The sequence below is a fragment of the Oryctolagus cuniculus genome, chromosome 1, assembly GCF_964237555.1.
Source record: "Oryctolagus cuniculus chromosome 1, mOryCun1.1, whole genome shotgun sequence".
Taxonomy (NCBI): domain Eukaryota; kingdom Metazoa; phylum Chordata; class Mammalia; order Lagomorpha; family Leporidae; genus Oryctolagus; species Oryctolagus cuniculus.
In genome coordinates this window covers 161,900,194-161,912,486 of record NC_091432.1, presented here as the reverse complement: position 1 = coordinate 161,912,486, position 12,293 = coordinate 161,900,194, and the positions used below count along the sequence as shown (strand labels likewise).

The window sequence follows — 12,293 nt, the reverse complement described above, 5'->3', positions numbered from 1 at the left end:
GTTCCAGAACCACCGAGGAAATCAAAATCCGAAGACGCTCAAGTCCCTTCTATAAAATGATGAAGTTTGCATATGCATATCTTCCCATATGCTTCAGATCATCCCTGTATTACTTGTAAAACCCAGGTAATGGAGATGCTAGCTAAGTAGTTAGACTGTATTGTTTAGAGACAGTGATAAGAATAAAAGACTGTATGTTCAGTACAGGTGCAGTTTATTCTCCAAATAGTTTTGATCTGTGGATGTGGAGCCTGTGGATATGGAGAGTTGAGTGTAACAGGAACGTGCCTTTGAGCTGAGAGTCTTAAGAATCAGTTATGGCTGGCACCGCAGCTCACTAGGCTAATCCTTGGCCTGTGGCGCCGGCACACCGGGTTCTAGTCCCGGTTGGGGCGCCAGATTCTGTCCCGGTTGCCCCTCTTCCAGGCCAGCTCTCTGCTGTGGCCCGGGAAGGCAGTGGAGGATGGCTCAAGTGCTTGGGCCCTGCACCCCATGGGAGACCAGGAGAAGCACCTGGCTTTTGGCTTCGGATCAGCGCATCGCACCGGCTGCAACATGCCGGCTGTAGCAGCCATTTGGGGAGTGAACCAACGGAAGGAAGACCTTTCTCTCTCTCTCTCTCTCTCTCTCTCTCTCTCTCTCACTGTCTAACTCTGCCTGTCAAAAAAAAAAAAATCAGTTATGAAGTCTGTCTCCAGTCTGTCTTTCTCACCACCTCTTTAGTGGAGGCCCATGACAGCTCTCCCTCCACTTACTGGTCAGGACAAGCAGCTGCATTCACAGGTGCATCAGCTCTAGGTGCAGACATTTCTTCTTTTCTTTTTTAAAGGTTTTTATTTAATGGGTACAAATTTCATGTACAGCTTTTAGGAATATAGTGGTTTCCCCTCCATTCCCGCCTTCCCACCCCCACTTCTGTCCCATCTACTCCCTCTCCCATCCCATCCTTCATTAAGATTCATTTTTAATTATCTTTATATACAGAAGATCAACTCTATACTAAGTAAATATTTCAATAGTTTGCACCCACACAGACACACAAAGTATAAAGTACTGTTTGAAGACAAGTTTTACCATTAATTCTCATAGTACAACTCATTAAGGACAGAGGTCCTATGTCGGGAGTAAGTGCACAGTGACTCCTATTGTTGATTTAACAATTAACACTCTTATTTATGACATCAGTGATCACCCGAGGCTCTTGTTACATGCTACCAAGGCTGTGGAAGCCGCTTGAGTCCACAAACTCTGACATTATTGAGACCCTAGGGCCATAATCAAAATGGAAGTTCTCTCCTCCCTCCAGAGAAAGGTACCTCCTTTTTTGATGGCCCCTTCTTTCCACCAGGATCTCATTCACGGAGATCCTTCATGTAGGCCATTTTTTGCCACAATATGACATTTCTTCTTCTTAAGTTGCTGAGCTTCCAGTCATCTCTAACCTTTAAGTTCAGATGTGGGGGCCAGCACTGTGGCTTGGCAGGTAAAGCCGCTGCCTGCAGTGCTGGCATCCCATATGGGCTCTGGTTTGAGTCCCAGCTGCTCCACTTCTGATCCAGCTCTGCTATGGCCTGGGAAAGCAGTAGAAGATGGCCCAAGTCCTTGGTCCCTGCACTTGTGTGAGAGACCCGGAAAAAGCTCCTGGCTCCTGGCTTCGGATCGGCGCAGCTCCAGCCATTGCAGCCATCTGGGGAGTGAACCATCGAATGGAAGACCTTTCTCTCTCTCTGCCTCTCCTCTCTCTGTGTAACTCTGACTTTCAAGTAAGATAAATAAATCTTTTTTTTTTTTTTAAAGTTCAAATGTGAGTTTCTCCTTGCTTTAAAATCTGTGTGTATTTCAAGGTGGAGTCATGTATGTCCAGTAGTCCAAATATGTAGACACCACCCATCCATCAATTTATTCATTCACCCATTCTTCAGCGAACACTGATAGAGCAACTTCTACATTATTCTTGCCCTTGTAGGTTTGTAATTGGAAACAGGAAACTGTGACAAACACACACACATAATCCAGTAGATGCAAATATTTTTCTTAAAGATTTATTCATTTTTATTTACTTGAAAGGCAGAGTGGCAGTGGGGGTGGGGATGGAGAGATAGAGAAAGAGAGAGAGAGAGATGAAGCTATATTCCATCCACTGGTTCACTCCCCAAATGTGCTCAACAGCAGGGCTGTGCCAGGCCAAAGCCAGTTGCCAGGAACCTCATCCAGTTATCCCACATGGGTGGCAGGGAGCCAAGTTCTTGAACCATCATCTGCTGCCTTCCCTGGTAGGTTGGCAGGAAGCTGGATCAGAAGCATAGCAGCCGAGTCTTCAACTGACACTCTGATACTGGATGCAGACGTTGGAAGCAGAGGCTTAAACTGCTGGCCGCCCCCCTCACCCCTTCTGACATAAGTGTTTTAATCAGGGCACAGACACCTGCTAGGGAGTGCCCGGCCAGAGTGAGTGATTCAGAGATGGTACTAACTAGGCCCCAGTGGTGTTTCCCAGAGAGTGTCCTGGGGTTTGTAACCATTTATAAAATATCTCTGTAGATGAACTAAGCAAGAAGAAAGGCTAGGAGTGGAGAGGATGGCTGGAGAGAAGGCTTGATTTGGATCCAGCGAGACCTTGGCTTGAATTGAGGGGGTTGAAGCAGATACAGGGGTGTGAAAATGTAGCAGGGCAAATATTTGGGCCCTGCCACACAAAGAAGCAGCTGCAGGGTCACCTGATTGAGCTTTTTCTCAGCTGTGTTGCCAAAGTGAAGGTCCTTCAGTGGCTGTAGGACACAGCCTCTCTCTGGAGCCTGCTCGCGTTCACATTGCCAAGCTGTTATTTTTGCCCTACACAAACTCTAGGCTTCCCAAGGTCAACTGCACATGCATGTCCTCTGGCCTTATTCTCAAGAAAGGTGAATGGCAGGAAGTCCTCCCCACCCTGCAAATGTTGTATTAAAAAAAAAAAAAGATTTCTCTGTTTATTTGAAAGAGTCATCGAGATTCTTACACACACACACACACACACATACACACAAACAGAGCTTCCATCCGCTGGTTCCCCAGTTGGCTGCAACAGCCAGAGCTGGGCAGGTCCAAAGCCAGGAGCTTCATCCAGGTCTCCCATGCTGGTGGCAGGGGCCCAAGTTCTTGAGCCATCTTCCATGTTTCCCAGGCGCATTTGCTGGGAGCTGGAAGTGGAGCAGCCAGGTCTTGAATCAGCACCCATAAGGGATGCCAGCATTGCAGGTGGTGGCATTACCTGCTATGCCACAGTGCCTGCCCCCTGTTGTATTCTAAGACATAGCTCCAGCCATCAATCCTTAAGAGAAAATGGCTGGAGGGATCCACACATTTTGAGAGAACTTTGAATGTGGTGACCTCTCAGCGCCTCACTGATGGCCTGCTGATAGGGGTTCACTCACTGTAACATGTACCTCCAGAAAAATGCCACAAGATAAGATACATAATGCAGTGGTTCTCAACAAGGGCAGTCCTGCTGTGCCCTGGGCAGGGCTTGGAAGTGTGTGTGTCTTTGTGCCAGGAAGGCGTGTCGTGGGCAGGAACCGAGGGTGCTGAGTATCCCACCAGCTGTCAGCCAGTCCTGCAGAACAAGAGGAGGGTTCTCTCCTAGGATTCTTGAGTTGATAAGCTGTCCTTAAAAACTGGCTATGTTACTCAAACAAGGTCATTCATCACGCCTTAGTGATCCCAGGTGCAGCGTACGTCCATAGTACTTGGGAGACAAGTAAGTGAAGGTGTTGGGCTGAAGGGTTGGGCTTTCTGCACAGGAAGCCCTGGACTGGTGCACAGTCCACGTGGCACATTGGACTGAGTGTTGATTACGCTGAACCATGTAAGGGAGGTGGTATGGCAAATCTAACGGTTCTGTGATAACAGGGTGCCTCCATTCCATTGTGTGATCATGCACTGAATAATCTCAAAATGCATGGGCAGGGAAATGCAGGACACCTGTCTCGATCTTTCTGTACTAGACTGTAGAAGGGTCTGAGAAACTGTGCACTTTGTGAAACAGTGTAACTGCTGCTAAATCAGTCTTTGGACCTTGAAAAGCTCCAGGTAGCAAGAGATGATCCAAGATAGTAGGGCTTGGCAGAGTGCCTGTTCTACTACAACCAGCTGGAGTCAGGAGAAGTAGCTCGTGCAGGTGACAGCCCACTGGTATATGAGTCAGCCCGGATTGTCATGGAATGTCATAGAACCCAGTGAAGATGCGAGTTATAAAGGCATGTCTTTAACATTTCCATGTATGTTAGCACCCAGCTCATGCCCTGCAGTGCAGGTGAGCTAGAGTGATACTTCACCAGAATATATTTCAGTAGAATCGTGGGGGCTGACATTTGGCACAGCAGTTAAGACGCCACTTGGGACATCTGTATCCCATACCAGAGTGTCTGGTTCGAGTCCCAACTACTGCACTCCCAATCGAGCTTCCAGATAATGTGTACCCTGGGGGGCAGCAGTGGTGGCTCCGGTGCTTCAGGGAGACCTGGATGGAGCTCCAGGCTTCTAGTTGCTGCCTGAGCAGCCACATTCACAGCCTGGTCCCCTACTCCTCCCCCCTCTTTCAAATAAGTAGAAATAAAAATAAAATTTAAAAATTTTACGGAGAAGCTTGAAGGATGGATAAGTGTATTGGTAAAAGCATTTATGTGTTTTTACACAGAGAGGTAAATAAACCCAGTACATCTCAGATATGCGAATGATGCAGTTTAATTTGTTCTGTGTGTGGTGGTGGTTTTTTAAACCTGCTGCTCAAAAGGACATCAGTGAGATCAACCCTGGAGGCTGATCAGCTCTGAGAAGTTCCTTTTCCCATTGACATGCGAGTCTGTGTTCACAGCCGAGAGGCGGAAATGAGTGAAGACTCCCTGGAGTGGAGATTTTCCTTCTTCCGGTTTCTTACTGTGATCTGTCCGCCATTCACTGAATTAGGGTTCCCGCGCCATTGCCATTGAAGAAGGAAGGGGAGCTATAACGTCTGTTTTCCCTGAATGAGTCCTCCAAGCAATGACCAGTATGCTAGTATCGACCACCACATGGCATTTTCATCTAACTTGCCCAATGGATTTTAACTGTTGGACTTGTAAATTGTAGGATTTGCTCTGCATAACACCCATGTTCTTGGTTCAGAGTATTAAGATTTTAAAAGTATCAGTAAGGGCCTGATACTTTTTTTTTTTTTGACAGGCAGAGTGGACAGTGAGAGAGAGAGACAGAGAGAAAGGTCTTCCTTTTGCCGTTGGTTCACCCTCCAATGGCCGCTGCGGCTGGTGCGCTATGGCCGGCGCACCACGCTGATCCGACGGCAGGAGCCAGGTGCTTCTCCTGGTCTCCCATGGGGTCCAAGGACTTGGGCCATCCTCCACTGCACTCCCTGGCCACAGCAGAGAGCTGGCCTGGAAGAGGGGCAACCGGGACAGAATCCGACGCCCCGACCAGGACTAGAACCGGTGTGCCGGCACCTCAAGGCGGAGGATTAGCCTAGTGAGCCGCGGCGCCAGCCGCCTGATACTTTTTCAAAAAGAAGCACTCATATTGTTTTCTGAATCAACAGTTAGTATCCAGTAGTGTTTGGGCTTGCAGCAAGATGAATTCCCTGCGTTGATTTCTTTTTTCTTTTTTCAAGATTTATTTATTTATTTGAAAGGCAGAGTTACAGAGAGGCAGGGGCAAAGAGAGAGACAGAGATCTTCCATCCGCTAGTTCACTCCCCAGATGGCCACAATGGCCAGAGCTGTGCAGATCTGAAGCCAGGAGCCAGGAGCTTCTTCTGGGTCTCCCATATGGGTGCAGGGGTCCAAGCACTAGGGTCATTATCTGCTACTTTCCCAGGCCAGAGCAGAGAGCTGGATCAGAAGTGGAGCAGCCAGGACTCAAACTAGCGTCCATATGGGATGCTGGCACTGCAGGCGGCAGCTTTACCCACTATGCCACAGCACCAGCCCCAACCCTGCATTGGTTTCTCATGGAGAATAACAGGTTGACTTATAAATGTTTTTTCTCATATGAAAAAATGGCAAAAAAAGGCAAATTTAAATACAAAATTTATTGCAATAAAGAGATTAAAACATTTTCTTAGGTAAACCAAAATTAACATTTCTTCACCTGACTACAGTAGTTGGAGGAGCTATTACAAATGCAAACTGGATGGAAGCCCAATCAGTTTGCTTGTCTATGTCAGTGAGTGCACTTAGATCCCCAGGGAAAATTCCTAAGTGAAGGGACAGAAAGAGATGTCAAGAGAGGAACAATATATTGCATCGCTAATAAGCAGTTACCTTCCTGTGGGGTAACCTTGAGTGACTCCTATCTAGTTACACCCTCGATGCCAGGGGTTCAAAGCACAGATTCCCAAATTCAGGCTTTGTGGACCATGTGGCCTTTTGTATATGGGTGAGGATGGGGTTAACCTGTGCTGTCAGCAGTGCTGGGGAAGACAAGGCCACAGGGACGTCCATCCTGTCTCGACACCCCTTACCCTATTGGAAAGATCTGCATTCTTCCTGCCAGCTGTCCACTGTCAGTCCTGTGTCCAGGTTCTATGGCTGTCACTCACTAGAATCACTCAGTGTGATGACCAGGTTGAGGGAGAGTACCCGGGGAAGTGAGGGCTCAGTCCCTACACAGAAAACATAGCAGGGTTCTTCACATTTTACAAGAGAAGTGAATTAACCCCAAAGCAGCCTCACTGCCTCTCTCAGGGCTCTGAGCTATCACAGCACCCCAGGGCTCCACTGTGTGCGTGGCTCTTTGCTGAAGGGGCTTCCTAGGAGGGGTGGCGGTGGGCAGGGCAAGCCTGGCCCAACAGCTCCAAGTACAAAGGTCCCCACATGTCCTCCTGTGGACCCTTCTTCAACCTCCTGGAAGTCACTAGGTGCCCTTGAACAAAGTCTGTTTTGTGCATCGAAAACAGGAGTACTCGTAGCACCACCTCCTAAAGATGGGACGGGGACTAAACAGCATGCACGGGGCAGTTCACAGCCAGAGCTGCCACCTAAAAGGTGCCAGTGACTGTGGACACAGCCCTGCGTCCACACCTCAGCAGAGGAGGAAGCAGCCCCACCCATGTGCAGAAGCACCAGGCTTCGGCTCTTCCTGCCACCCAGCCACCCCACCTGAAAAACACCATAACATGCGGCAAAACAGAGGAGGAACCCTCATTCGAAAACAAATACTTGAGGTCTGAAAGGCAAGAAGTCTGGAGACACAGAGTTTGCTGCTGACAAGGAAGGCCTGTCATTACAGTCTCTCTCAAAGCCTGTAGAATGACAGGGGAGTCGTTCAGTTACAAAGACTTACACCTACCTACATGTTAATACCACGTGGAGCTAGTGCACAGCTGCCCCCTGCCCATGGAATGCTGTACATTTTGGATTTAGTATTCTGTCATTCAGTGTGAGTCTCTAATAAGAAATCTTACTGTGCCCGTTTGCATGAGAAGAAACGGCTCATTTACTGTTTTGTGCTTTAACCATATTGAAGGAGTACTATACTCACTTCTGGTTATAGAAAAAAAATTAATTGATAACACAATGGTGTGCAACAGCGCGCGTGGGCTCCAAGGGTGTGCACGCGTGCCTTCCCGCCTCCCTTTGCTCGCATGCTGGGCGAGGGTCACGAGGACACGAACAGAGCGCTGAGCGCCCCACACCCTGCTGCACAGCCACACCAGGCCCGCGTCCTTTCCCTCGGCAGGAGGCGCGCGGCTATGCGGCTGGCCGCTCTGCTCCTCCGCGTGGGGCCGAGGGGCTGGCCTCCGTGGGCAGAGCTCTCAGCACACCCGCGGGGCCCCCAGGCTCGCCTGGGTTGGGAAGAACGGGAATCCTGGGAAGGCCTGCTCGGTGCCAGCCGCAGCCTGCGTGGCTGTGACACACGGCGCCCCCAGGCCAGTCCCCAGGCGTGGTGGTTCCTCCGCTGGCGCGCGCCGCCTGTCCTCTGAGCAGCGGACTCCCGCGGGTGTGTGCGCTGGGTGCCGGAGGGCTTCGCTGCAGGCGCTGCTCCCTGCGTGGCCCCGCGGCGTCCTCGGGCATTGCAGCAGCTGCCAGGCCTGCTCGTCCTCTTCGTAGGCCGGCGGGGCTTCTGGCTGGGCATCGTTTTCGTCCTGGAACTCAAGGCTCGTCTCTGTGTACCGAGGCGGAGGGTCGTGCCAGGCCTCTCCCTGGGCGGGACAGCTCGGTTTCTCCGCATCAGGGCTCTCTTCGTAAGCCGGAGGGTAAAAATCTGGCCTGGAGGACAACACACACACACACACACACACGCACGTACGTTACAGAGGCGGCAATGCCAGAAGAGACATATGTCTGCCGCTCTCAGCTCCCATTGAGCCAAGTTAAGCTGTGAAGAAACATGCAAACAGATGTACTTCTTCCCTGGCATCCCCAGATTAAAAAAAAAATGATAATATGCTGCTCTTAAGGGAGAACCCCCTTAGCATCCCCTGTGGGCTTTCCCAGTGGGTTGCTCCAAGCTACGCTCTTCCTGCTGGTTGGCTTGTTCACTCTTGGAAACCCGGCTGTGTAGTGCCAGTGGCGAGGGCTGTGACTGTGTAACTTGTCTCTGCCCAGTTCCCAGCCCATTCGCACCCTTGCTGCCCTAGGCACACGCCACCTTCTGCTCCACTGCCCTCCTCGCTGTCTCGGATCCTCACAGCCAAGGAGACGAATGAGAACCCACAGCGTGCGGACGCCTGGAGTATCCCAGGTGCCTCCACTCTTTGGGGTCACCCATTTCACGTCTCAGTGGCTAGTTTCAAAGTTACATAGGCCTCTCAAGCTCGGTCAGCTGGCCACTTGATGCAGCATTTTGTTGTAGCCCTTTCCTTGTCTGTAGGCCTGTGGCTGAAGGAGCCATTCATGCTAAGGCTGATACAAGGCATTGGTCATCTTGCCCAGCAGCACTCCTTGCTAAGTCCTTCGGGCTTCTCCGTCATGAATGGGATCAGGAGTGGCTAGAGGTGAGGGAGAGCCAGGGTGAGCCTGTGGAGCCCTTCCATCGCCTACTGAGAGTGTTTACGGTGTGTAACCACAACAGAACGGGAACTGCCACTTGAGGCCTCAGCTCCATTCCAAATGTTGCCAGGCCTACAGCCAACGAGCTGAAGGAGCTGCCTACTGTACGGCACAAATCTCAGCCTTCGCTCAGAATAGCCACGGCTGAGTCACCGGGCACAGGTGCAGTGGCACCCAAGGCAGAAAGGTGAGCTCTTCCTGGGCTGATGAGAGGCTCCAGTGCGACTGCCTCCTGCTTCAAGCCCGTCTGCCTCTCCAGTCCCGCCTTCTCCCTACTGCCAGTCACATTCCCAGCGCCCTGTCACTGGTGCAGACCCACTGTGCTTTTGAAACCTCCCGCAGGGGCCCATTTTGAGTGCAGATGCTTTTGAGAGGGGCAGCTTCCCAGTTTGACTCCCTTGCCATCTACCAGGTGGAGCAGGTAGAGGTGATAAAATGGGGGTGCCCTGATGCCCGAGGTATACTTTCCAGTATTTTAGCACATGTAGTGTAATCTATGCTAGTAAGCTGCACACTAAGGTCTTCAGATAACCTTATCAGAATCTCATACTCTAGTAGTTGTCATCTGACATATGTACATATAAAATCCTCATTCTAGATGCAGCTTCTACCTTCATTTCAGTTATCATAATATTGAATCAAGCCCAGAGACCTTGCTAGTTAGCCTAACAAACATTGGAAGTGGGGTTTGGTTGCTGTAGTTAGCATAAAGGATATTAAAAAAATGGATCATCCTTGGAAGATTAAGAATGGTGTCTGAGGGTTTATTCTCAAATGGCCTGTGTCCAACCAAGACTCAGGTGTCTTGTTACCTGATACTGGCCATAGGATTTACCGAGTCTTCGTCCTTAGAGTAAAATATATAACATAAAACTTACTATTTTAAGTGTGACATTAAGTATATTAATATTGTCCCACAGCAATTACCAAAACGGTTCCATCATTGCAAACTGAAACTCTATTCTCATTCAACAAACACTTGGTCCCCAATCAACAAAAACTTTTTCCGCATTAAACAAAAACTCCCTCAGCCCCAGTAACTACTACTGCGCTTTCTGTCTCTTATGAAGTTAATTACCCTGTATCCTCATATCAGTGGAATCATGTACTGTTGTCCTCTGTGACTGGACTGTGTTCAAGTTTTCAGGGTTCCTCTGTGTTGTAACACAAACCAGGATTTCGTTCATTTATTTATTTTTTTAATTTTTTTTTTTTGACAGGCAGAGTGGACAGTGAGAGAGAGAGACAGAGAGAAAGGTCTTCCTTTGCCGTTGGTTCACCCTCCAATGGCCGCCATGGCCGGTGCACTGCGGCTGGCGCACTGCACTGATCCGATGGCAAGAGCCAGGTACTTATCCTGGTCTCTCATGGGGTGCAGGGCCCAAGCACTTGGGCCATCCTCCACTGCACTCCCGGGCCACAGCAGAGAGCTGGCCTGGAAGAGGGGCAACCGGGACAGAATCTGGCGCCCCGACCGGGACTAGAACCCGGTGTGCCGGCGCCGCAGGCGGAGGATTAGCCTAGTGAGCCGCAGCGCCCGCCTCGTTCCTTTTTAAGGTTGAGTCCTGTTCCATTGTATGGATATACCATGTTGTTTGTTCATTCTTCACCGGGGGACATTTGGGTTGTTTCCACCTTTGGGCTATTGTAAGTAATGTTGCTGTGAACACTGATGGATGAATATCTGTTTGATTCCCTGCTTTCTGTTCTCTTGCCTAAATACCCAACATTAGAATGACTGGATTGGGGCCAGCGCTGTGGCACAGCAGGTTAACGCCCTGGCCTGAAGCACAGGTATCCCATCTGTGTGCCGGTTTGAGACCTGGCTGCTCCACTTCTGATCCAGCTCTCTGCTGTGGCCTGGAAAAGCAGTACAAGATGGCCCAAGTCCTTGGGGCCCTGCACCGAAGTAGGAGATCCAGAAGAAACTCCTGGCTCCTGGCTTCGGATCGGCACAGCTCCAGCCGTTGTGGCCATCTGGGGAGTGAACCAGTGGATGGAAGACCTCTCTCTCTCTCTCTCTCTCTCTCTCTGCCTCTTCTCTCTCTGTGTAACTCTTACTTTCAAATAAATAAATAAATCTAAAAAAAAAAAGAATGACTGGATCAAGAACTGGTAGTTCTTGAATATTTTGAGGACCCTCCATTCAGTTGTCCACTGTGGCTGCACCTTCCTACTAATAACAAGGGTTCCAACTTCTTGGCATTGCTGCCAACCCTTGTGCTGTTTAGTTGGTCGTAGCTATCCTAAAGTGTGAGGACAAGTTGCAGGCTTAACTCTGCCTTACCTCTAGATTACCATCACCTGGCCCTGAGTGGATCTTTCATACAAGGTAAAATCACAACGCCTAAAAGGGCACTAAACTGGTGCTTTCCTGAATTCATAGAAGTTACTGGACTGGTGTTAAGTCTGCTTGCTCATTTATTACATGGCAAAATTTGGTCCAGGACTTACTTTCCTTATAACCTGGTAGCCAGCTTATGGAGAACTACTAACCATCCCCAGCCTCTAACTAAGGACCAGTCTCAGGATAGCACAGGAGCTGGGCCTCTGCAGTGGGCCTAGGTGGGTTTCGCCTGGGTTGTTGATGATGCTTGTCTGTGCACATTTCTCCTGGCTCAAGGTTTCCTTCAAAGGTGGCACCATTCTTCCTGATGCCCAGCCCTATGGAAGATCCCCAACAACATGGCTCCAGGGCTAGACCTAGAACTGCATCGCTGCAAATCACTGCACAGTAGAATCAGGCACCATTCCACCTTATACAGGTCAGCCCACCTCCACCCTGCCTGCCCCTCCGGCCCTCAGCACATACCTGTCCACTGTGGTCAGGGGCAGGGCCCCCTGAGCAAGGTGCTCCCCGAGCACACGGCTGAACACCCCTTTGCTTCCATTTGCCTGGCGGTAGGTACTCCAGAAAATTCCACTCAGAAGGATTGCGAACCCCAGAGGCAGGAGCAAATACGCCAAGATCTGGCTTCCCCAGCAGCTCAAAATGGAGCCTGAGGAAATGAAGAAGGCGCCCAGGCAGATCATCAGGAAACCCGTGAGGAGGACAAAGGCCCCAAGAAGCAGGCTGGTCCTGTTCTGCATCCTGCTCCTGGCGCACCCAGCCCCTGACCCTGCCACTCCTCGGCTTCCAGCTGGGCTCCAAGCGAATGCACTCACCCATGAGCCAGCTCCCAGCTTTATGTGCCCTTGGGACCAACTGGCCTTTGGACAATTAAATGAAGTACGCACTTAGAAGCTATTTATTAAGCCCTGAAAGTTACTGCAATA

General features: G+C 50.1%; 1 protein-coding gene across 1 annotated transcript; it reads right to left on the bottom strand.

Annotated features, from left to right (window-relative positions):
- Positions 1–7,622: 7,622 nt before the first annotated feature.
- On the bottom strand, positions 7,623–12,200 carry TMEM252 (transmembrane protein 252). Its single transcript, XM_008256156.4, is given in 3 exon segments — positions 7,623–8,062; positions 8,065–8,234; positions 11,830–12,200. Coding segments are annotated over 3 exon segments (795 nt in total). The 5' UTR covers positions 12,108–12,200; the 3' UTR covers positions 7,623–7,715.
- Between the last annotated feature and the right edge of the window lie 93 nt (positions 12,201–12,293).